Source organism: Theropithecus gelada, chromosome 5, assembly GCF_003255815.1.
Source record: "Theropithecus gelada isolate Dixy chromosome 5, Tgel_1.0, whole genome shotgun sequence".
Lineage (NCBI taxonomy): Eukaryota > Metazoa > Chordata > Mammalia > Primates > Cercopithecidae > Theropithecus > Theropithecus gelada.
Genome location: NC_037672.1, coordinates 64,983,720 through 65,010,374, shown reverse-complemented (window position 1 = coordinate 65,010,374; position 26,655 = coordinate 64,983,720). Strand labels below are relative to the sequence as shown.

General features: G+C 41.4%; 1 protein-coding gene across 3 annotated transcripts in view; it reads left to right on the top strand.

Moving 5' to 3' along the window:
• SEPT11 (septin 11) overlaps window positions 1–26,655 on the top strand; it is a 91,360-nt gene that overhangs the window by 63,130 nt on the left and 1,575 nt on the right. For 2 of the 3 annotated variants that reach the window (XM_025385161.1, XM_025385160.1), the window contains exons 5-9: window positions 1,796–1,957; window positions 5,913–6,009; window positions 7,236–7,404; window positions 16,170–16,302; window positions 18,726–18,913. In XM_025385161.1, the coding sequence (XP_025240946.1) occupies window positions 1,796–1,957; window positions 5,913–6,009; window positions 7,236–7,404; window positions 16,170–16,302; window positions 18,726–18,913 (749 nt within the window). Of the gene's footprint in view, window positions 1–1,795; window positions 1,958–5,912; window positions 6,010–7,235; window positions 7,405–16,169; window positions 16,303–18,725; window positions 18,914–22,437; window positions 24,805–26,655 lie in introns of those variants that run through there. The other variant, XM_025385162.1, reaches the window with a different exon arrangement.

Here is a 26,655-nt window from a genome sequence, read left to right as displayed (position 1 = left end):
CCCGTTCTCCACAGACGTTCTGAAGGAAGTAGACTGAGGAGGCTTCCTAACTGAGGGCTGAGTATGCAGATCTAGCCGGATAATATCCAACACTATGATTATGTTTAATAGAGTTCATTGAAAAAGGAAAAGAAAAATGCATAACAGGCACAACTAATAAAAGCAAACAACCAACCATAAAGCAGGTTAAACTTTCAAAGAAGTGATATCGTAGGAGAGTTGGAGAGCTACCTAGCATCCGAAAATGATAATATCAAAGTTTTATTTATACAAGTAAAGGGAAGAGTTAAGCAAATGTATGGTCATTTCAGGAATGACTTTCAAGCCCCTGCCAATGAGGAAAAAGAGGTTTTAAAACCAAATTGCTTGATTTCTCTATCTCCTCTGATCAATTTGCCCAAGAAGGAGTGAATCGCTGCCATTTTGTTTATGTTGACATTAATTAAATACTAAATGTGCATAAAAGATAGCCAGTGAGAACAACAGGAAGTTTCTTGTTCCTCCAGTCCTGATCCAAACATTTCCCCCACCCTCAATGATGTTTTTCTTAGTCTGCAACTTGCTGGAGGAAGCCCAAGCATAGTGAGCTTAGGAGCAGGTTGAGGAATAGGTTGAAGAATAGGTCTTTCTGTCAGCGTGTCATCTCATTTGGGTTTATCAGGATTTCTAATGTGGCCTTTGGATAAAAGGAGAAGCAAAGGCATGCAGATGTGACCTGAACACCTCCCGAAAGACTCTCTGTTCCCTGGCTAGGACAGCTTCCTCACCGAGTCTGTTTTCTCTCACCTAAGCTGGGTGAAGACCATACTTCTATATATCAGATGTCAGTAATATCTTATTGAAACCTCTGTTTTTACAGGGATTAGGGGAAAATTAATCTTAAAATGTGAATTTAAGAAATGTGTCCTGTGCACAGGGCTGGGGGCAGCCGGGAAAAGAATGTCCACACAGGGTTTGGAACTTGTGCTCTAGGGTATCCTTGGCTCCCTTTCTGGGCTTCCTGCCACTACTGTCAAATTCTGAGTTCTCCCCTGTTCTTTGTAACCGATGCTGTGAAAGTGAGCCTTGCCTTTGGCGCTCAGTTTTATTCCGGCATGAAGGAGTAATTTGATAGAAGCTGATTTTCAAAAGAATTAGTTGGTGTGATTTTGAAAACTTTTACAGTGGGCGACACCATTTTTGTTTTGATTAATACAAAAGTTCTCCTCTCAGCAATTTTCAGGTCATCAGAAGAAAGAAAGGATGTTGGGCTGCATAGGACGGAATACTCCACTGCTCTTACAAAAACTTTGTTATTATACTGTTAGGGTGTGCAAAAATCAAGAGCCTAAAGTAGATGGGAGGGGTCTAAAAGGAGTGGTTGGTCATTCAAAGAATAGGCTCCTTTGTTATCACTATTTGTCATAGAATAGCAACACTTCCTTTACTCTGTAAAGAAAAATGAGGTAGCACAGGAGGGGAAATTACAAGTATACTTTCAGTGCAGGATGGGAGGAAGTAAAAGTGTTTGAATATGGAACTAAAAGTTTATCTCAGGTCTTCTTAATTTTTCACCTAGGTAGAAAGTCTGATTTTCATTATCATCTCTACCTTAAAAAAAAAAAAAAAAAAATTGTAGGTACATAGGAGGTGTTTATATTTATGGGGTACTTCAGATGTTTTGATATAAGCATGCAACATCTTTACTTTTTACATTAAGGTTTTGCAATTTTATTTATTTGTTTGCTATGTTTTATTCACTTGTCTATTTTTCTTATGTTGGAACTGTGTAAAAATGGACGTGTCTGTTTTACAGGTGAACATCATTCCAATAATTGCAAAAGCTGACACCATTGCCAAGAATGAACTGCACAAATTCAAGAGTAAGATCATGAGTGAACTAGTCAGCAATGGGGTCCAGATATATCAGTTTCCCACTGATGAAGAAACGGTGGCAGAGATTAACGCAACAATGAGTGTAAGTCCTCAAGTCAAATGGAAACAAGTGATTTTAATGAACGCCTGTCTTAGTACCAGCGTTGTAGAGCGGCTGGAGCACTGGACTGACTAGGCACCCGATGACTTCAGATTAGTGCAGCTTTGCCACCACTTCAGGTCATTTAACCAGTCTGCTCCTCAGTTTCTCCATCTGTCAAATGGGAGCGTTAGACAAGATGATCTCCAATTTCCTTCCCACTCTAACAGTTATGATTTCTACAGCAAATCTTGTGAGAAGGAAATGCCAGCCCGGCACCATTTCACAAAAAGCAGCTCAAAGGAAATAGATCTGTGCTTGTTTCCACCAATCTTGGCAGAAATATGTCAGCTTGTCCCAATTTTGCTTTGGTGATTGGATCCTGCCCTTCCCTCCTTTCTATTTTCCCTACCCTTTTCTGAATCATTAGGTAAATTGGCAGTTGAGGATACAATTTCCACATCACAGAGAGGAACTAGTCAGGAGATAAATGATTAAAGCAACAGTGGTTCCCTGTGTGATTATGATGTAATCCCTCCTGGTGAGTCTCCATCCTGCCGGTTGATGCTCAAGTCTGTTTCACTGCTCTTTTGTGTGTCTCAGCCCATAGCTCAGCTGTGAGCTGCAATGACTCTACGCATCTTTTTTCCCTTTGGGAATGCATAACATCCGTGAAAGCCACATGCTTTGCATATAGTGGATGCCCAGTGATGGTTGTTGGAATTCAAAGTAGTAAAGGCTCTAGAATCGCTGGAAGAATCTGGAAAGCAGATTCTTCCCAGGAAATAGGCTTGATGGGGTGTGAAAGGAAGGTTGCCACAAGGGAGAATGACTAGACTTGTGCAAAAGAATGGATGGACAAAAGATCAACAAGGGGTTTTGGTCCCCTTACGAAGTGAGTGTTTAACTAGTAGAGCCACTGAGATGGAAGACACACCTTACTTCTTGGGAAGTAGTGAGTTCCCATCACCAGTGGTTAGTTGATAACAGAGCCTGTTTCAGTCCACTTGGAAGAGATACTGTAGCAGGAATTCTTAAGCAGGATTGAACTGTGTAATAGGCAAGATCTCTTCCACCTCTAACATTCTCTGGTTGTGGGTACTGACAGCTACATAATAATAATAGCACCTGACATTTTTCACATTTCTGGAGCATTTACTATGCACCAGGAACTGTTCAAGACTTTCCATTTAATCCTCACAACAGTTGCATACGTAGGTGCTATTATTATTCCTACCTCATATATGAGGAGACTGCAGCATAGCACCTAAGATTGCACAGCTGTCTGTAGTGGAGGTAGGATTCGAACCCAGGCTTTGGCTGTCAGGCTTACATTCTCACCCTGTGTACAGTCAGTCCTCTGCATACACGGATTTGACCAACCATGGATCAAATAGATTTGGAAAAAAAAATGCAACAATATAAACAATAATACAAAATATATATGGCCAGGCACAGTGGCTCATACTTGTAATCCCAGCACTTTGGGAGGCTGAGGAGGGAGGATCACTTGAGGCCAGGAGCTCAAGACCAGCCTGGTCAACTTAGCAAGAAAAATAAAAAGTAAATTCTACAAAAAAAAATTTAAAATATAATATAATAACTATTTATATAGCATTTACATTGTCTTGGGTATTATAAGTAATCTAGAGATGATTTAAAGTATACAGGAGGATGTGCATAGGTTATTTGTAAATACTATACCATTTTATATCAGAGATTTGAGCACCTGCAGATTTCAGTGTCCACGGACAGTCCTGGAACCCGCACCCTATGGATACTGCGGAGGTCTGTACTTTTTTATAGCAAAGTCAAAATCTCAAGCTGAGATGGCACTCCTTTATTCTGCTGTAGAACTATAATTTGGGATGTCAGTGTGGTATTCAGGAAGTATCATGAATGACTGCTATGTAATTTTTCTTTATATTCCTATCCTTCTAAATAAGTTTTCATTATTTTATATTCATGGAACTATATCTGTGTTAAACTTATTGGAAAGAAAATACCCAAGAATTTTTGCTCTATTTTCTTTCTGTCTTTATCAGATTAATAGAACTGAATCTCTGACATTCCAAATTAATCCTGTTCTTTAAAGAATTTTTTTTTAGGCTCTTCATTACAAACAATTTTTGCTGATGAAATTCCACGTAATGTGTAGAAATCTGAGGAAAACAGATTCCACTGGCAGTCGCTTTTGTTACATTTGAGTGGAGAAATTTCCTTGGTCATTACACCAAAATATTGACTGGAAAGGTCCTGTTGCTCCTCAACTTCAGGCGACAATAGTGTTCAAGTCTGAAACTCAGACTTGTTTGAGAAAGAGAATACACTTTCTTTCCTTCTTAGAGTGTGAGATGAACTAGAAAATGTCAATATCTTAAGCATCCGACAAAAAGCTACTTGGGAAACCTGAGCCAATGATTATGCCAAGTTCTCTGTAGGAGAGGAATTGGCTTGAAAACTTTATCTTCTTTCTCAATGTATCTATAGTGGAAGAACACTGGATCAAGGAACTCTAAATAATAATTCTTGGAGCAGCTATTTCAAATCTTATTCTTACATGCTGATAGAAAAAAGATAGGATTATTATTTCCTCTCCCACTCAGAATGCAGTGATAACTACCAAATAAACCGATGTGAAAGAGTCAGTTTTCTTGGACACCATCTCTACTTCAGATAAGTCTGGGTGCAAAACTTGAGCCAATAATTTGGGCTAAAGTGTGTTTCTGACTTAGAATTTGTGCAGTAGTCAACTGTCTAAAGCAGTGTTGTTCAAGTAGAACTGTAATGTGAGACATACAAGTATTTTAAAATTTTCTAGTAGCCACCTTAAAGAAAGTAAAAAGAAATGTGAAATTAATTTTAAGGACTTAACCCAATATGTTGTAAAATATAATTTCAACATGTAATCAATATAAAAATTATTAGGTATTTTAGGCTGGGTACGGTGGCTCACACCTGTTATCTCAGCACTTCAGGAGGCCGAGGCGAGTGGATCACAAGGTCAGGAGATCAATACCATCCTGGCTAACACGGTGAAACCCCATCTCTACTAAAAATACAAAAATTAGCCCGGCATGGTGGCGGGCGCCTATATAGTCCCAGCTACTCGGGAAGCTGAGGCAGGAGAATGGTGTGAACCCAGGAGGCGGAGCTTGCAGTGAGCCGAGATAGCACCACTGCACTCCAGCCTGGGTGACAGAGAAAGATGCCATTTCAAAAAAAACAAAACAAAACAAAAAAACCCACACACGCATTTTAATGGTAGATCTTTGAGATCCAGTGTATATTTTACAATGACAGCTTATCTCATTTTGGACTGAATTTTCACCAAAAATACTTTATCTGTATATACATTTTATAAAATTCACAGCTAAAAAGGTAAATTTACATACCCAGGTTTCTCCTAACATACCTTAAAGATTTTCAATATGAAATAAGTGCCAAAAAGATACTTTATCTTTAATCTTGTGTCTACCTTGCCATCTACCTTGGTCTTGTTTTTCAGAAGATTTGAGTTTGAAGCAAAGTGAAATGCAGTTTTACCAAAACAATAAAGTTGCATTTAATGGAAAAATATTTTACGTTGCTTCTATTTTAAATTTAGAGGTAAACCAATTAAAAGTTAGATATTCAATTTCTTGGTCCTACACGCTGTATTTCAAGTGCTCAACAGCCACATATAGTTAGTGGCTACTGCATTGGCTAGCACAAGTCTAAAACTTACTTTATAGCCGCAAAGACGCCTACAGTTTTCCCTTGAATCTAGCTCCTATCGCATATTCGGTATTGGGTTGTAAGGGGGATGGGATATGTGACATCCACCCACCAAATTGCAGCCTGCTTTTCCCTTGCCACCAAGTAGAGGCCTGCAGAAGGAGGAAGAAGATAGAGACTGGTGGAAACCAGTCTGTCAGAGCAGGGGAAGGTAACTATTCTCTGTCCTTTTGCTTGGCAGGTCCATCTCCCATTTGCAGTGGTTGGCAGCACCGAAGAGGTGAAGATTGGCAACAAGATGGCAAAGGCCAGGCAGTACCCCTGGGGTGTGGTGCAGGGTATGTGCACAGCATGGGAGATGGAGTCTTCACATTTAGCCCCTATGTGAATGGCCGTGTTTGTTCATTTCCCGTCTTGTTTAGGGAGGCCCTCAACAGTGGGCTGGCAGTGGGAGGGTGTGGTAGGGCTCCACACTCGTGGAGGTAAGGAAGAAAGAAAAAGTAATCAGGTAGGTGGACAATGGAGAGATGTGACTGCCAATCCCTTGAGGTAGCCTCTCAAGGATGCTGGGTTGTGTAGGGAATTAATATAAAGTCCTGATTGAAAAATAGTTCTTCCCTAGGAGTTGGAACTTGTTTTATCAGCCAAGTATTAAAAAGCAGCAAAAAGTTTCTTGCAAACAAGAGGGTACTTTTTTCTCCATCAACTATGCAAAAAACGCCTTCTAATAAAATGTTATCTTAGTAAATCTGAGACTTATGAGAATATTTGACCTATATTTGGCACTGTGGGACATGGCCACAGTCTAACCTGAAAGCTTGTCAGGTATGTCACTTTGAAGGACAAGGACTGTATGACCTACCCTTGTGTTCTGAAGGAGGACATCCAGTGCTATGGATTAAGCAGGATGGCTACAGAAAGTTCTTCATTGGTTTAAGATGTGTCAGACCTCCTTTTCCTCTGTTTTGAATAAAGACAATAAAGCTGTGAGAAGAAACAGTACCTTTGAGATCCCTGGGAAAAATACAATTGTTCTTACTCTTACCAATTTCTCTACAATAAGAAAATTCCTTTCTTCCCAGTGTCGTTGATAAAATTAAATGAAGTGGTATGTAAAAGTGGCCCTGCACAGTTATAGACAGCATGGTGTGGTACAACATCTGGCTTTGGATCAGATGTTCTAGCGTTTGAACCTAGACTCTGCTACCTCTCTTTGGGAGGTCAGCTTGCTCACCAAGCTCCTGCATCTGCAAAGCAAGTCATGACATCTACTTGGCAGAGTTATTATGAGGGGTAAAGACAATATTTGTTTTCAAGCTCCTCCCCCTGTGCCCTGTGCTCAGTAGGCACTCAGCAGTCAGCATTGTCATCAGTATTATGGTCAGTGTTGTCAGAAATCTTGTCTTCATCATGAATGTAAGGTGAATCCAGTAAAGGATCTTCAGATGGCCTTGAGACCCCAGAGATTTCAGGAGTGATGGTAGTAACATCTTGGAAGCATCACTGCAGATATTTCAGTGACATCATTGCTGATCCTACTTCCTCCATTTCCCCCCTCTTATAGTTGAGAATGAAAATCATTGTGATTTTGTGAAACTTCGAGAGATGCTGATCCGGGTGAACATGGAGGACTTGCGAGAGCAGACTCACACCCGCCACTATGAATTGTACCGACGCTGTAAGCTTGAAGAGATGGGGTTCAAGGACACTGACCCTGACAGCAAACCCTTCAGGTATGAAGGCACCTAGCAATCAGCTGTTTCCTAGACAGTGGTGAGAGTGGCATGTTGGTACATCACAGAAATGCTTGCTGGATTGAGATGGTGATGATGGAAGGATCTGGTGGGTGAAGATTAATACATATGTTGTCAGGCATTGGGATAATTGCTTTATTTGCATTATCTCAACTAACTTATCTAGTTGATGTCATTATTATTATCATCCACATTTTACAGATGAGGAAACAAAGGCACTGAAAGTGTAAACAAACTGCCCAAGGTCCTCCAAGTAGTAAACAGTGGTGTGGTGTTGAGCTCTTGCCATCTGGGTCCTGAGCCCAGGTTTCTGCCTGTTCTCTTGCAGAGGTACAGAGCCTGGTTGATGCATTTACAAAGGTGTGGCTGCTGATTACAGTTTGCCCCATTCATTTTTGCCAAACGCCTTTAACTTCCGAAGGCTCTTCCTTTGTCAAGTACTTTTACTATTAGCTTTCAGTGGTTCAGTAAAATTCTAACAACAAAGAATCAGGAGGAAAGGAGAATAGCTTTCAGGAGATTATGTGTTTTTTTATATCACTGGCAGATAAAGATGCAAAATGTGAAGGGGAGAAATGGATGTAGAATTAATACCCCAGCTAAAGCCCAGACCCCGTCAGAATCCAGTGGTAGGGATAGGATTGGCCCACACTGGGGTGAGTCGTGGGATGGTTCTGGATAAAGGTGTGGGGTGAGGCTGCCAGGCCAGGTTTGCCACCTCCTGGTGGAGGAGAGGATTATCCAGATGGTGCCCAAGCAGTTTCTTTCCTTTTCTTTCTTTTTTTTTTTTTTTTTTTTTTTTTTTGAGACAGAGCCTTGCTCTGTCGCCAGGCTGGAGGGCTTCAGCCTCCCAAAGTGCTGGGATTACAGGCGTGAGCCACCCCGCCTGGCCCCCAGGCCGTTTCTTAATGGGAATTTGAATTCAGGTGTTGTGAGGTGTGTCTGGGCTCTGTGCCTTTAGAAATTGAGGGCCATGGGCCGGGCGCGGTGGCTCAAGCCTGTAATCCCAGCACTTTGGGAGGCCGAGACGGGCGGATCACGAGGTCAGGAGATCGAGACCATCCTGGCTAACACGGTGAAACCCCGTCTCTACTAAAAAATAAAAAAAAAAAAATTAGCCGGGCGAGGTGGCGGGCGCCTGTAGTCCCAGCTACTCGGGAGGCTGAGGCAGGAGAATGGCGGGAACCCGGGAGGTGGAGCTTGCAGTGAGCTGAGATCTGGCCACTGCACTCCAGCCCGGGCGACAGAGCGAGACTCCGTCTCAAAAAAAAAAAAAGAAATTGAGGGCCATAGTTCCTTGGGGAAAAAAACCTGTTTTTCTCCTCTTTGCTGGCTAGCCCTACAACACACTCTGATGTCTATAAGCTGGCTGACAATAGAACCCGAGGCAGCCTGTGCACAGCAGATTCTGTCCCTGTGGGTCTGTAGGAGGAGTTTCTTTTCTTTTCTTTTCTTTTTTTTTTTTTTTTTTTTTTTGGGGGGGGGTCTCCTCTTTTCCCCCCGGTGGGGGTGCGGTGGCACCATCTCGGCTTACTGCAAGCTCCGCCTCCCGGGTTGACGCCATTCTCCTGCCTCAGCCTCCCAAGTAGCTGGGACTACAGGCGCCCGCCACCACGCCCGGCTAATTTTTGTATTTTTAGTAGAGATGGGGTTTCACTGTGTTGGCCAGGATGGTCTCGATCTCCTGACCTTGTGATCCACTCGGCCTCCCAAAGTGCTGGGATTACAGGCGTGAGCCACTGCGCCCGGCCAGGAGGGAGTTTATTTTCTTGCAATTGCTTTAGAGATAGTTTAGGAATGCCTGGGCTTGTCGCCTGGCACTCTGCTACTGAGGAGTTCCACGAGCATGTGTGTATGCAGTGAGAACAAATGCAGAACCCAGACAAGGGGTTTACCAAGAAGTTAACTTCTAGCCAAGGTTGCATCATTCCCTTCTGCCCTGGCGGCTTGCAAAACTGACCATCTCCAACCATGTGAAAGTCACATTCTGAGGCAAGGTATAGGACACCTTTTTGTGTACATAGGTTTAACTAATTGAACCTTGAAATGCATTTACCAGAAAACAGTCCTTACAAAGGCAAGTCCACTTTATGGTTACTAAACCTGATGAAACAGTTTCTGTGTGGGAAAGGCCATCTTCACTATTACATAGAATATTTGTTTTCATGCAAAGAGATATTGAAAAAAAGGAACTGCTATAAAATTGAATTCATTTTCCCCTCGCCTTCATTCAAATCCAGACAGCGTTGAAGAGCACTGGGCTAGGAGTCAGGAGTTTGAGTTCAGTTCTTGGTCTTGCTATGCTACAAATTCTTAACCCACCTGGGCCTGAATTTCTTCATCTGTGAAATGAGGAGCTGATCCAGATCATGGAATAATTAGATCCAGTAAAAAAATTTTTTTTTCTGTACTGGGTTAGATAGTAAACATTTTAGGTTCTGCAGGCCAAATGGTTTCTATCACAACTATTCAGTGTGCCCTTGTCCGAAAGCAGCCATAGACCATACTGTAAATGAATGGACATGGCTGTGTTCCAGTAAAACTTCATTTACAAAAACAGATGGGGGGCCAGATTTGGTCCTCAGGCTGTAGTTGCCCAACCCCTAGACAAGATCATAACTTGGAGCCTGTGAACTGCCTGCAAAAGTTAGAATGCGTGTGACTGTTTCTTGAGTTTGTTTGAGGTCATTTACCTCTCAAAGTGTTTTTACTTCTCAAAATGTTCAGAGCCATTTGGCATAGTTGTGTTTCTTTCAACTCAGGAATCTGTGGAATTTGAAGAGTCTATGATGCTACCCTTAGCTATCTACACCACCAGGAAGGGCCCAGTGGCCTAAGTCTTCTGGGACAGGCAAGACCAAGTCCTTCCACCATCTTGACTGGGTTTCTTAGATTCCCTGGGAGCCTGGGGATGGTGAGGATTTCCTGCTGCTACAGGCCACTAAGTTGTCTGTGTAGCCAGCATTTTAATTAAGGCATTTCCTGCAAGCCCAGAGTAACTGCCCACCAGGAAGAGGTGGAGCTGGGTAGGCCCAGCAGGGCTTCTGCGAGGGAAGCTGCTGGACCAGCCCACTGCTTTGTTCTCCCTGTTTCAGTGGCTTCAGGATTGGTGAGGGACATCACTGAGTCTGCCTGATGCTTAGAGAGCTTTATCCATATCTCCCTTCCCCACTTGGATCCATTTCCACTGGCCTGAGTTTTACTTTTTGATGATGAAAAGGGAAAATATATACACACACACACACACACACACACACACACGCTATATATATAGATATATAAAATAATTATATATTATATAACATATATAATCATATGTATTATTTATATAATTATATAATATATTATAATTATATTATTAATAATAACAATATATGTATATCTTATGTATATATAATAGATATATATACACACATTATATATATACACATATATATTACCAAGGCCTTTACTTTTTTCCATATATAAGAAAATTAGAAAATTAGAAAAAAGTAGACCTTCTAAAAATAAATACCTTCTAACATCTTGGTAACTGGGACCAGGTTTTCCATTTCAACTGGAAACAGTTTCTCCTCTTAGACCACTCATTCAAACTCTGGTGTCCCTCCTGGTTTAGGGAAGATCACTTGGTACCAAAAGTTGGCTTTAAACTACATGTCTTGGTAAATAGTGATATGAAATGAATTTGAGTTTCCTTTTCTTGGAAACCACTGCTTTTAAAAGGGCTCAGCCTTTGCTTTGAAGAATTTCGGGCACCCTCAGCACTTCCTGTGTACCTGAGAGGGAGGAATGGAGTGAGGTGACTCTGTTTGGAGGATGACAGAGTTAAGGAAAAGCAGAAGCCACAATTGATTTAAGTGATTTTCCAGAATTTCATCTGCAAAGTCACCATTCCTGGATGTGCGTGGAAGATGGATCTTCCGTGTGAATTTAGGCTGAGCTTGGAGGAGTATAAATCAAGGGCTTAAGATTTTATATTCTCAAAGCACAGGATTTCTGCATGGGTGTGCAGTGAAGTTCATCCTTCCCAGTGAGCACCCTCATTCACCATTTGTCCTCTGGGCCCCACTTGTGTTTACAGTACATGTTTGTAAAACAGAGAGTGACCTCTAAGGCCAAGTCTAGTAAGAGGCAGCGCCACTGTGTATGTTACACAGTGTGAGGCAAAAGGAGGAGCAGGGTGTGCACAGAGACGCTGTATTCAAGCCTTGGCAGCACACCACGGCAGTAAAGCTAGTGGAGCCCGACCCTAGATTGCCTTTAAACATGGCTGCATTCACACTTGTGTCTTTATTGTCTTGTGGCAGAATACATATATAACCAGGCATTCATCTGCTCTTTCCCAAGCCCATCTTTATCCTCCCCCCGCGCATGCCTAGCTGCTGCCCTGAAGCCTTGAAACTCATGCTTCTACCATCCAGAGCACCCATACTTCCCTGGACCCAGGCCTCTCCTTCCTCGACCCCAGCCCCTTTCTGCTGGCATTATAGGGTAGAAGAGAAGATGTCATGTGTCTCCCATGAGCTACTCCCTGCTTCGTTTCTCCTGAGAGGCCACTGCGCTTTTCCTAACAGTACCTGCCCAAGCTGCTCTCATCTCACCTTGGAACACCACCATCTCCTTGCTTCACCCCCGTTCAACTCACACAAAACACTCAGTTACCGCCATTTTCTCAGAGGCCAACAAGGTCCAGGCCCAGGAGACTCATTAGGAGTGGCTGGGCCTCCGTACACCAGCCATGCAATGCAGGAGGTAGAGTTCTTATCTGAGCAAGGTAGCCTGGGCTCAGTCCTGGCTCTGTTACTTCTTTGTTGTGTGACCTGCTCAAATTACCTGTGTGTCCAAGTTTCTCCATCTATAAAGTGGGAGGTGATAGTATTGTCTATCTTACTGGGTTGTTGTAAGGATTAAATGAATTCATGTTTGTATTGCTCCACTCCACAAATGCTGGTAGAGATTATCATACTCTGGCATGCCCTCCACTAGATGCTTTTAGATAAGAACAGAGAGAGAATTGTACTGTGTGAATCGCCAGAATGAAGGATGAACTGAAGTGTCTGTGTTCATTCTCTTCCTTTGACCTCCACAAGCAAAACCTGCCTCTCCCAAGGGCTGTTAAGAGGAAATTACAAGATAAAATCCTCAATTTCAAATCAATCTAAAATCTTGTGAAAAAGGTACACATTTCTCACTTAGAAAAGGGTATTAGTAACTGTAATTAAAAATTAACTTTGAAGAACTAAAAGTTGCGGAAGATACCACTGAAGAGATGGGTGCAGAGGCTCACATCTGAAATCCCAGCACTCTAGGAGGCTGAGGTAGGAGGATCACTTGAGCTCATGAATGTAAGACCAGCCTGGGCAACATAGGGAGACTTCATCTCAACAAAAAATTTAAAAAAAAAATTAGCCAGACATGGTGGCACATGCTTGTGGTTGGTCCCAACTACTCGAGAAGCTGAAGTGGGAAGATCGCTTGAGCCCAGCAGTTCGAGGGTATAGTGAGCTATGATCCTGCCCCTGCACTCCAGCCTGGGTGAGACAGTAGGAGCCTGTCTCCAAAAAAAAAAAAAAAAAAGATATATAATCACTTTGGATATCTTTACTGGATATGAGCCAGTTCCTTTTGAACTGGTCTTCAATGACTGGGAAATATTAGTGAGGGCTTCTGGTATCTCCAGTGGACAACTCAACTGGCAGAGATGTCTGGGAATCTGATTCTGTGGATGCTGTGGTTCTAAGTTATTTGTAAGTAACTAATTACAGTTGTGATTCCTTGGGGTAAGGTTTTATGGCTTATGTTTCTTATGTTCCTGATTATTGTTTCCAATGTCAGAGTTCAAAAGCTGGCTCACATCCTAAGACACAATGATATAAGAAGTAGCATTTGTTGAGCCCATTTGCCTGCTCTGGCCCAGGGTGTCAAAACTGCTTCCAGTTTTGCCAATGGCAAAGTTGCTCCTTAGGCTTTCTCTGGGACTAGGCTTTCCAATTTTGGACTGCAAGCTTCACTATAAAAAGCATTTTCCATCATGATCCAGCATACACATTTTGTGTAGTAATGCCTACTCTTAAACTTTTTAACGTACTGGTTAAGACCCACAATTGAGTTGTGATTCATAGTTTCAAAATGTATCTCCAGAAACTGAAGCATAAGATAGCTTGTGGTTGGAACTGGATAAGGCAGAGTCATTTAGTGAGTTCTCAGCATTTAGGGTAGCATTACCCAGAGCACATTCTATCAGTGAATTGCTTAAATTTTCCATGATCAGACAAATTTGGAGGACTCTAAGACAATCAAGTTAAACAGGTTCTTTTACTCTTGGGCTTCTCAGAGCATTTAAGACAAGCAGTAGTTAGCAAACTAGTTACATCAAATCACCTGGGAAGTATTTAAAACTAGCAAACTAGTTACATCAAATCACCTGGGAAGCATTTAAAACTAGCAGACTAGTTACATCAAATCACCTGGGAAGCATTTAAAACTAGCAGACTAGTTACATCAAATCACCTGGGAAGCATTTAAAACTAGCAGACTAGTTACATCAAATCACCTGGGAAGCATTTAAAACTAGACCATTTTGCCTTACCAGACATCCTGAATCAGCCTCTCCAGGACTGAACTTAGGACTCTGTATTTAGGGAAGTGTATGCAACAAAACGTGCCCAGTGCCCCTGCTGTGCGGCCAAGGTTGAGATCCACCATGCACTGTGAATCTGCTAAAAGGATAGTAGGGGCACCATTCTCCCTTCTGTCTTTTGACGTTGGAGCCCCTCTTTTGGAGATCCTTTCTTGAAATTGGTGGTCTCTGGAATACATTTTGGGTAGTGTTTCTATCAAAGTTTCCATTGTTTGTTAGAAATAAGAGGGAGATATATTCATTATTCTAAAATCAACAAAAACTGAGTTTTCTGTAAAATTTCATAGGAGGGACAAGTCATCCTCTCCCTTTGGCAATTCTGAGCTAAATAATAGTGATGAAGAGTTTATTATAAGCTAGTATGCAAAATTTCATGAATTATTTTATAGTTCTGTTATCAGTATACTTCTCTATATATCCATCACTATAGATCTTAAACTTGAAGTCCAACTATTGCTATTAATATTAGCCAACACTAACATTGGCTGAACATGTTTTTATCTTGTAAACTCAAAACAATTGTTTATAAACAGGTACTATTGATAGTGGCGAGGGCAAGAGAACTTACTTTTAATAAACTAATAACCATGTTAATTATTGAAGTAAAAACCAGCCTAAGTAATATGTTTTCTTTTTTTGAAATGGAGTCTTGCTCTGTTGCCCAGGCTGGAGTGCAATGGCATGGTCTCAGCTCACTGCAAGCTCCAATTCCTGGGTTCGAGTGATCCTCCTGCCTCAGCCTCCCAAGTAGCTGGGGTTACAGGTGCTCACCACCACACCTAGCTAATTTTTGTATTTTTAGTAGAGATGGGGGTTTCACCATATTGGCCTCGAACTCATGACCTCAGGTGATCCTCCTGCCTCAGTCTCCCAAAGTGCTGGGATTATAGGCGTGAGCTACCATGCTTGGCCTAATACATTTTCTAATACTAAACTAGTTCTGTAGTTCATTATAGATGTGTGTATCTACATGCACGTATGTTCCTGTCACCTGAATTTCCTTTTTCTTCGTCTAAATGGACAGATGTAATGATGTGTGGTAGTCCGCATGGTACCGGGGGTCATCCGGAGTGGCTATCCAGTTTGTAGTCTACGCTTTGGACGAATTCGGTCCGTGGGAAAGGCAGATATACTGCAGACGGTTAATATACAACAGTTGTTGTAGGGAAACAGCAAGACAGGGAGAGAAATAGCACCTATAAAATATCAGCAAATGTTTCTGTGTGTATGTGGGGGTGGCAGTGGGGTTGTATTTTCTTAAGCTGTGCTACCAAAGTGATTTCTCTGTAAATATATTTGTTTTGACTTAGAGATAAAGCTGAGCTGTAGCATTCAATGTAGAATATTGGGCTCTAACTTCTGAGACAGTCAGGAGGAGGATAGAATTGAAAATAAAAATTAAACTATTCTCCCTGCTCTATTTACAACTGGTAATATAACTTGAAAAGTAGCAATTTTCTACAATACCTTTAAAGGTAATGTTGTCTCTTTAGTTTACTTTTCCTGGGTTTATTTTCCACATTGGGGGCTGGAGGGAGATGAGAGGGGAGAGTACCATTTACTGGGCACTGATTATATGTTTGATGTTTTATTCCCTTTCCTTCATTTCATTCTCAGGGTCATATCCCTAGAAGGTAAGTGTCACTGTATCCACGTCTCAGACCTTGGAGGCTGAGGGAGGCTGTGCTTTTCTAAGAACAGCCGGTCAGTTGGTACGGTCCGAATTCAAACCTGGATCTGTGGGACTCCAGTGCCTCTTCATTTCTCCCCCTATACCAGGCCTCCTCCATCTTCTCAAATCCTATACCACCTCCACCTCCTCAGCCCAGGTTTTCCCTGTATGAATATATGTAAGATAAAACTTGGCTAGTCACAGACATACCTTTAGTGCTATGTCATGCTTACTGACTGATTTCTAGTTCTTGATGCACTTGTCTTTCCAACCACAGAATAACTAAAAGCAAAACAGTGTCATTCTACTTATGCTTTAATATGGCAAGCAACAGCTTTATGTTTTGGAAGTAGATGGGTAGAAATTATGTGAACTGAAATTTCTTAGTATACAATTTCATAATGCTGTCCTTGGTTTGTGGATTTTGAATAGTCTTCAGGAGACATATGAAGCAAAAAGGAATGAATTCCTGGGAGAACTGCAGAAGAAAGAAGAAGAAATGAGACAAATGTTTGTTATGAGAGTGAAGGAGAAAGAAGCTGAACTTAAAGAGGCAGAGAAAGAGGTAAGCCATCTGTCCTGCTTCCAAGGGAAAGATTTGTAAGAGGGAGATTTTCTTAGTACTTCACACTTTAGAGGATTTCATGATGGTCCAAGTACTTTCTTTTTTTTTTTTTTTTTTTGAGACGGAGTCTCGCTCTGTCGCCCAGGCTGGAGTGCAGTGGCCGGATCTCAGCTCACTGCAAGCTCCACCTCCCGGGTTTATGCCATTCTCCTGCCTCAGCCTCCGGAGTAGCTGGGACCACAGACGCCCACCACCTTACCTGGCTAGTTTTTTGTATTTTTTAGTAGAGACGGGGTTTCACCGTGTTAGCCAGGATGGTCTCGATCTCCTGACCTCGTGATCCGCCCGTCTCGGCCTCCCAAAGTGCTGGGATTACAGGCTTGAGCCACCGCGCCCAGCCGGTCCAAGTACTTTCTACATGCATTTTGTCACAAGTGACCTACCAACCTGGCCATAAAAATGGGTCAGATATTCTCATTCCCACCTTACAGATGACAAACAGGTTATAAAAGTTAAAACTATTTTTGGGGTGCTGACGAGTTGATGGGTGCAGCACACCAGTATACATATGTAACAAACCTGCACGTTATGCACATGTACCCTAGAACTTAAAGTATAATAATAATAAAAAATAATAAAAATTAAAAAAAAAAATGTTTTGTAGTCACATACCTAGTTAGCAAAATCGAGACTAAAACTAGATCTTAGGTCTCCAGATCTGATCATATGGCCTGTGTAGCTCTGTATTTCTTCAATTTACAAGTCTTAAAACATGAGATTTGGGATTCTGGGACTATTATTATCATCTTAGTCTATCAGCCAACTCTTCCAGACTTTGGCACTGTCTGGGGGACATGCTCTGACACAAAGTCTGCACCCATGCTTCTGCCCTCATGGGGCTCGCACTCCCTGCTCCAGTCTTACCTCAGTTCCCTCTGCTGGCCAGATTAACTGCTTCCTAGAAGTTAACATAGATTTGTACTATAACACTCATCCCATTGTATTTGAGTGTGTGTGTGTGTATGTATGTGTGTATGTACGCTTGTGTGCATAATGTCTATTTCTGCTGGTCAATAATGAGTATCTGAAGTGTTTGAACTATATCTATACGTTTCTAAGTGAAATCATCTAAATTTCCTCATTTTCTTGTTTTAATTTATTTTGTCTAAAAACTACTGAAACTTAGAGGCTATTTAAATAGCTAAGCACTCAAGATGGTTTTGCTGCAGAGAAAGTTCAGCCTTATTTGCTGTTGGCTTCAAGAACCAAGGGGATGCTGGGTAAAAAATCTAAGATTATCTGGAGTTCCTTCCTTTCCTTTTCTTTTTCATTTCCTTTCTTCTTCCTTTCCTTTTCTTCTTCCCTTTCCTTCCCTCAAGGGCCAGAAATTTCCCAACACATTATTTAAGTAGCTAATTCATAATGCTTATATAGATATGTACACACACGCACGCACGTATTTACATATGTATATATATACACACACACACATATATGTAGTCATTGTATATATCTCTAAGTAAATGTTTTTTATACATTTTGAAAAAGGACCAGAGGTAAAGAGCCAATTTTACCACTGGGGTGAGTTTTTTTGTTAGGATCATCATTAATGTTGGCTAGGTGCGGTGGTTCACACCTGTAATCCCAGCACCTTGGGATGCCAAGGCGGGAGGATCACGAGGTCAGGAGTTCGCAACCAGTCTGGCCAATATGGTGAAACCCCGTCTCTACTAAAGATACAAAAATTAGCTGGGCGTGGTGGCGCATGCCCATAATCCCAGCTACTTGGAAGGCAGAAGCAGGAGAATTGCTTGAACCCGGGAGACAGAGGTTGCAATGAGCTGAGATTGAGTCACTGCTCTCCAGCCTGGGCAACAGAGCGAAGGAATCTTTAGTCCAAGGAGTTCAAGTGTCACAGGAGTCTGGGTCTCTGAGGGATGTTCTTCAGCCTCCCAGCCCAGCTCCTCCAGGAAGTCAACAAAACGGTACTTTACACCTGTCATTAAAGCCAGTGCAGCCACATGACACATGTTTGTTTGTTTGTATTCTTTTTTTTAAGAAGGAGTCTCATTCTGTCACCCAGGCTGGAGTGCAGTGGTGCGATCTCTGCTCACTGCAACCTCCGCCTCCCGGGTTCAAGCAATTCTCTGCCTCGGCCTCCCGAGTAGCAGGGATTATAGGCGCCCGTCACCATGCCTGGCTAATTTTTGTATTTTCAGTAGAGATGGGGTTTCACCATCTTGGCCAGGCTGGTCTTGAACTCCTGACCCCGTGATCCACCCGTCTCAGCCTCCCAAAGTGCTGGGATAACAGGCGTGAGCCACCGCGCCTGGCCATGTTTTGTTTTTTGAACAGATCCAAAGAACTTTACATCAAATGGATTTTCATTCCGTTCACCAAGCCTGTCTTCTTTTTCTCTCCAGCTTCATGAGAAGTTTGACCTTCTAAAGCGGACACACCAAGAAGAAAAGAAGAAAGTGGAAGACAAGAAGAAGGAGCTTGAGGAGGAGGTGAACAACTTCCAGAAGAAGAAAGCAGCGGCTCAGTTGCTACAGTCCCAGGCCCAGCAATCTGGGGCCCAGCAAACCAAGAAAGACAAGGATAAGAAAAAGTAAGCAGGTGTCACCCCCATGTACTGGGGACCTCTAACAGTTTATTCCTCTTGCATGTCTCTACTTTTCCCATTCACAGACTGGAAACTGGTCTTTTACCAGAAAGATAAAAGCAAGTATTTTCTCTACAGTGCAGGGAAGATGATGAAGGTTTTTTAAATATTTTTAAAAGGTACACAAAGATTAATTTATAAAACTTGACCACATTGACCGAGCAATCAGGCCTGGAGGAACCTGTTGTCTCCAGTAGCATCTTCCACACCAACACTAGGAGTCTCGAAGAAGACAGGTTGATGTCTCTTCAGCACCCTCTGAAGACAGTTCTCATGACTCTTGATAGAGAGCATCTTAAAATCACAGTTGTTAAAATTATTTTCCTATTCTGTGTTGTAAGACTTCGTAAGCCAGTCACTGAAAGTCTCGTTCCCAAAATGAAACATTTGGAAGAGCTGCTAGTGGTCACTAGTTTCCTGTAAATTCAGTATGATGAATTGTTTTATTGTGAAATGGGATCCAAATGCCTATCCAGTTGGCACCTCTGCCAACCCTCAAGCCAAACCTAAACCCACTCATAAAAGGTTTTTTAAATAGGGTCTTAATGTCATGTGCCAAAAGGTCAGATTCTGCTCTTGAGTTGGTTACTTCCTATGATACTCTAGTAGCAGCTGCCTGAAACCAGTGGGAGATTTAGCCCTGCCTTGACATTCTCCTGTGATTTGAAGCTGTCCTTTGAATCACATTAAGCCTAGTGTTACGTTACTAGCTATCGGTTTTGACAGGAAGCAGTATGGTAAGAATACCACTAAGGAAAACCTTTGTGGTATCTCAGTGGCAGATATGCAGATGCCGCCCTCCTTTGTCTAATGTGCGGTGCTTTTAGGGCAGCTATTTAAAGCAACTCAGAACTTGTTTCAGGAAGTCTTGCTCTTTCCCCTTACATGCCGAGGTTCTAGGGAAAAAGCTGACCATAAGTAAACAAAAACATTGATACTCAAGCACATAAAGAATTATATTCTTTAAACATAGAGTACACAGGATCAAGTCTCTGCACAGTAACTGAGATGTGTTATAGGGAAGAGTGAGCACAGTGCTGTTGTCCACTTAGTCTTGATGAATGTGCAGTAGGCTCACCCCTAAGAAATCTCATGTTGCCTGCAGTAAAAATAAAAATGGACTGCTACAATGACATACTGAGAGAGTTTTAAATCATGCTTTACCAACTTTGACATTCTGAGCTCTGAGACAGCAGAAAATGTATCACTAGAGCAAGGGAGGAGGCAAATGTTCTGAACAATAGTAGAAGTGGTTGTGATTTTATTTGGAGTTGGCACAGATCCAAGTGACCAAAGGAGTTCAAGGCCCAAAATTTAGTTATGCTGGATTAATTCTGAGAGTAACAACCACATAGATTATAATCTAGTTTAAGAAAACCCTTTGTAGCTATGTGTGTTGGGAGAGCCTCTAACACTCATGGTGATGTTCCCCATGCAGAGACTCAGAGATTACAGTGACTCTTCCAGTGAAGACAGATGAAAGCCATTTGGCATTGTACCTTTGTTAATCCAGACCAACCAAGGATATAGGGGTGTGTGTGTGTGTGTGTGTGTGTGTGTGTGTACGTACACATACATCTATAGGTATGAATGAGACAAAAAGCTGCTGACTTATAGCTTAGGAAACCCAAAGTCAAGTTTGTCTTTTCACCCTGAAGCACTCAGTGCATAAAGGTTTGAGTTTTAAAACTTAAGAATGTTTCTAAAAGACCAGCAATGTTAAAAGAGTGTTTCGTGTATACTAGACGTGCCTTTAAGCAATAAAAATTCCAAGAACTGATCATTATTGTGCCTCCATTTTAAAAAAAGTTTATTTAGTAACAAACTTCCCAGTGTAGGGAGGTTTTTCCTTGCCCTTTTGGACATGTTAGGTTATTTTCTTCCTATCCTTACCAATGTGTAATGCTTTCAAAGTTTCTGTGAAGCCTGTGTGGATTCTATTTTAGCTTATTTATGTATTCTCATTTATTTTGAAGGATATTATACTCAATTTGGTTCAGAGTAGTAACCAGGTTTTGCTCCTGACAATGGCACGTATTGTTTGTGTAACTTTTTCTAGGTCCTTACCCTTTTCCACACTTTGCATTTGTACAGTGAAAGCAACTGCCAGTGGAGGCCTGAAGTGTCAAAGTAAAACAAACAAACTCAAACAAAACTCACACCTTTTACTGCCAGAGGCAGTGGACTGCGTTGGTTAGAGGGACCGCAGAAAGACAGTGACCAGGCTGGATAGGGCAGCACTCTGAAAAGAGCTGGGAAGATGCCTCCTGGCATAGCTGGAGCAGATGTAGGAGTTACCGTTAGGAGCTGGCTTTGTTGTAGGTAGAAAACGAAAAGGCAGATGCTTACTTATTTACCTGCTGTGTTTCCACCTCAAAGCCTAACTTAGTTTTTCTAATAGTTTTAAATTCTTTTTTCTATTCTAATGACACGCTCCTTTTTTAATGTAGGTAAGGCTTTATACTTCTCCTTGACCTGTAGTGGCATGAGAGTGTATAACATTTCCTAAGATGACAGGCAAAGTAGAACTAACCCTGGCACTGCCATTAGCTGGCCCCACCTTCTGCCATCTCTGGCCACCAAGTCACTTTCCTTGTTTGCGGCTGTACCACAGTGGTGGGACTGCGCGGGGGTAAGTTGGTCAGTGGACAGTGTTTCCCTTTTCTGAAAACTGTCTGCACAATTGCCAGCAGCCATTTGCTGGTTAAGCTGCATCTATCCCAAGAGACAGTTATAAAATTCATCATTCTAAAACCATACTTGTTTACCCAACCATCCACTCATCTTTAAAAAAAAAAAGTTTTGATTCTTGCTAAGGAATAAAGTTGCATGTTTTGCACTTGCCTAAAATTAGACACATGGGCCGTGGGTTTGGCATTGCTTTGTACCTAGAAGAGGGGGAAAGCTCCTGGCATTGCTGTATCTGTAACCATTACAGTGATTGTCTTTTTTCCCCCTACCCAACTAGATTAATAGCATGTCCTCCATTCACTATGTAATTTCAATCCCTAAACTGCGTTAGACCTTTTCTTCAAGTCAATTGTACAAAGGCATTTATTGTATATTTATTCTCTGACGCCTTCAGCAGGTCAGAAGTGGAAGATGAAGCTCCTATTCAGTACTAATGGGACACCCAAACCTAATAGATAATGGTTTTGTGTTATTTGAGAAAACAAAAGCTAAAGAGTAAATCCTTCCACTAGACATGCAGTGGTTTCAAGAAGTCACTTGTGAATTCTAAATTACATACAAATGGAAACTAACCGTATGTCTTTAATTCAGTATTAAATTTTGCTTTTGCTTGTCATGTAGAGTAGCCTTCTCAAATTTTTGGTTTTAATTTCTGTCAATTCCATAATCATTGCATGAGCATTCACCATCGCTGAATGCTGGTGCTGTCGCTCCTAATTTTCCTTTCTTTTTAATTTATTATTATTTCTAACTTTTTTGTTTTGTTTTTTAACTTGCAGTGCAAGCTTCACATAAAGCCTGGCAAGCCAAGGATGTTCCCGCATTCACCTGCTTTTGCAGTAATATCGTATCTCTGCCATGTGTGTTCTTTATTTTTATTTTTATTTTTATTTTTTTTACCCTTCTTCAAACACCAGTAACTATTATTAACTCGTTTGCTGAATGTTGTTGGGTGGTAGAAAATGATAGAACAAGGGAATAACCGCAAATGCTCTGTGCAGCTGGACTCTGTTTCCGGAAAGTAAATGATTTGCTTTTTATGCCTGTTCTGAATGGCAGCACGAAGCAGGCCTGTTACTTGTATGTCGCTTTGGACAGAGGAAAGTGGGGTAAAATGCTACCTGTACGTCTGACATGAAAACTTCTCACCGCCTCAGCAGCTGAACTAAAAACCTGAATAGCCATGACAAGAGTTTGCATTTTCTTGATGATTCATCTCCATGAGTGCACAATCCCTGAACTCACTGTCTTTTCTCCACACTTGTCCCAAGCCAAGGTAGATTTGTATGTAGACAGACGGGTGAGCAAGCATTATATTTTATTTTTACACTTGCATGACATTTTCATTTTCATCAGTAACATTATTTGGCCTGAGCTTGTGGGTCTGTTCAGACTGTCTCCTCTCATGGTTTGAAACCGCATCTGAATGCCTGCCTTCAAATCCTGGCCAAGTTGGAGTAGAGTAGACAGGCCTGAGAAAACAATGATTATGTTCACATTTACTGGTGCATCCTTGATCCTCTCACAGATAGACGTCTTAAAGGTTGAATCATATAACATTGGTTAGTAGAAGAACCTTCTACTAAGGATGATGGGCTTTCTACAACCTGCTTACCACTAACAGTAAGGAACCGTTCATAAACACACAGTTTATGAAACACACAGTTTATGAAACACACAGTTTATGAAACACACAGTTTGTTCCCAGTGGGCTTAGAGGGAGGCCCTGATGACTGATTCCAGGATCCTTGTACTTCTAATAAAATTTTTCCCTAATCATGAGAAAATTTCCATAGATACTTCCCTTAGAAAATTTGCTATAAACTCTGTATCATTGGTAGCACGAATTTGAGGGAGACCTTGTCAACTTTAAGGTGGAAATAGGAAGGACCACAACATGACCCGTAAGTGAAGAAGGTAGACATTTCCTATTCAGCTTCCTTGCTTAGTCTCCTTTCAGTATTTGGCAATAAACGAGAGAAGAAATAGAACAACTGAAGTCTCAAATCATTGTCTGGAGTATTCTTCACCTTGGCTAGCTCCACCTGCTCTTTGTCTAAGGCCCTTGCCTCATCAGGGATTGGAGCGGACCCACACGCCAGAACCTATCCTGCATGCCTAATTTGTATGGAAAAGTGCATATTTCATCTCTTTTCTATACTGTTCCTTTCTGATGCTTATCTTTTCATCTGTGTGATTGTTTTCTTCCCCTCTACTAACAAGATCCTCCCAGCTTTCTCTCTACATATAGAAAGGATAACATTGCTCATGAACCCACTTCCCCTCCACATTTTCCTCACTGGTTAGAGATTAATAGGATAGAATATGCTGCATCTCCCCTGACACACACTTTCTTTTTAAAATGAACAAGTCTCTATTTTGATTTCAGCAAAGACTTTTTCTCCTTCTCTTTGTCCTCAGCCATACTTAGAGGAAAGAAGGAATGGTCTTCCATGAACTAATTATGCTTAATTAAGCAAAGTAAGGAAATTAGTTTCGTGGAAGCCTAAACAAAGCTGGAATAGAAGCTACACACTAGACACAGCAGCAGTCATAGTCTTCACACGTTTAGGAGCTACTGGACCAACATCCTTGTTTTTGCTTCTGTTTTTTTTAAATCTAGTCTGGAGCTAACTGTGGAGCAGCCGAATAGTAGCTGGCATGTTGATTCAAACCATGGGCTGAATTTGCTCATAGGCTGTGCATCAGACAAAAGCTTGAATATTTGTGTTGTATGCTTGTTCCAACCACTGCTTGTGTGAGCATTTTTGTGGCTCGTACAGAAAGTACACTTTTAAATTGTTTCTTGCATCACTAAAATTTTTTTTAAATAAGCATAACAGCGAAAGGCATCCAGCTGACTTTTTGATTCCAAGATTGTTGGTTGGATTGACTTTTTTGCATTAAAATTTTCCCAGCAAAATAAATCATATGGCGAGTCAGAGAATAAAAAGTCAAAAGAAACAAATAGAAGCTTTTTTTTTTTTTTTTTTTTTTTTAAATGTATTGCCTCTGAACTTTTTTCTGCCACTGCTCCCCGGCCCTGTTTAGTTTGTTATTGCTGCTCTTCTTTTTTCTTTCTGTATCTATGCCTTTTTTCACAGTAGTCCTTGGCTCTGCACGGAATAAATGATACCCTCAAATCTAATTGGATGTGCTTTCGCCTTTGCATGTAAGTACAGTAGTAAGAAACCTTTGAGATCTTTCTGACTTTTCAAAATTAGAGAAAGCAAGTGGGATGGATGGATTTTTTTTTCCTTTCGGGGGGGGCAGGAAGGTAATGGTTTGAGTAGCCTTTGTTTTTTTTTTGTTTAAAAAAAAAACTAAATATATATAAAAGGCCACATTTATATTTTTTTTCACAAGAACCACATAATAAATTCCACTTCTTGACCTGAATTTGGAAATCCGAAATTACCAATCCAGGCCAGTTGTGGTGGCTCATACCTGTAATCTCAGCACTTTGAGAGGCTGAGGTGGGCAGATCACTTGAGGCCTGTAATCCCAGCACTTTGAGAGGCCGAGGCAGGCGGATCACGAGGTCAGGAGATCAAGACCATCCTGGCCAACATAGTGAAACCCCGTCTCTACAAAAAATACAAAAATATAGCCAGGCGTGGTGGCGCGTGCCTGTAGTCCCAGCTACCTGGGAGGCTAAGGCAGGAGAATTGCTTGAGCGTGGGAGATGGAGGTTGCAGTGAGCCAAGACTGCGCCACTGCATTCCAACCTGGGTGATGGAGTGAGACTCTCCAAAGAAAAAAAAAAAGAAATTATTAATCCCTGCCTGTGCTCTACATAGCCTCATGGGCATCATTGGATAGTTCAGAGGGCCCTTGATTCCGGCAAGGCAAGTACATCCAGAATGAGAAATTACTATCTTCTACTAGAGAAAACCAAGAGAAAAAATTTTATGCTAGGATGCCTTTATGACCACTTAATTTTTTAATCTTAGTCCAGTGGTCTCTCCCTGGTGCTAACTGCTGACAGTGGCCACCTCTTTTTTTGGGGGTGAGGGGCCTATGTAACTCTAGCTGGCCTTCCCTCACATCTTTTGTTAAAACATAATGGCCATCTTTTTGCTTCTTCTGAACTTTAGATCTCCATAACACATGTACTGTAGAATGTGATGGAGAAGCATTGATGAGAATTTATGGGCAGTTCAGACTGTGTTTTCCCAACTTAGGCTCTTTATAAATTGGTTAAGGTTTTCTCCTTTTAAAGGGCATTTCAACAATGGGAATTATTTAATGTAACAGTGGGCACAGATTACTTATCTTCCTTCTCTGCTTTGTGACTCACCAGCAGTAACACACACTCTCCACATCTTGTGCACCTCAAATGAACAGACTTGGTTTCCTTGCTTTCTTGACATTTCCATGACTGTTTCACATACAAACTATTGAGTGAGGTTTTTCAGCTGTTACCGACCCACGTCCTACTGTCTCTGTGTGGTCCTGCAAAAACTGTCCATTCCCACCCCTTTGCTTTGCCATTTGCAAGTGTCTGGAATTGTCAAGTCTGAGCTTTGAAAAGTCCTGGTTCCACTGACAGGACACATTCGTTAGTTGGAATTAAGACCTACAAAGTCTAGTTTGTATGTAGGTATGAAGGGAATTTTTTAAATAAATTGAAAAGCTGTGAACAGCAGTAGAACTTTGTCTATTTCTTAATTTTAAAATATGCTGATATGCCTTAAACTGTAGTTGTAGATCCTTGTCATTTTGCTGTTTGAAAATAACCAATGTGTTTTCTAAAACTGTTGTGTAATCTACTTTCAGTGTTAATGCAGAATTGTCATATATGTAAGCTGCATGTTAGACATTTGTCTTTTTTTAAAAACTAAAGTAATTGTATTGATGTGAAGCATATCATTTTTTCAAATATGAAAGTAATCACTTAGCAACATGCTTGGTAATTTGGCATCTGTTAAGGTAGGAGAGTGGTGAACAGGTAATCTATGCATATATCACTAGTGCCAAGACATAAAGCGGGGGAA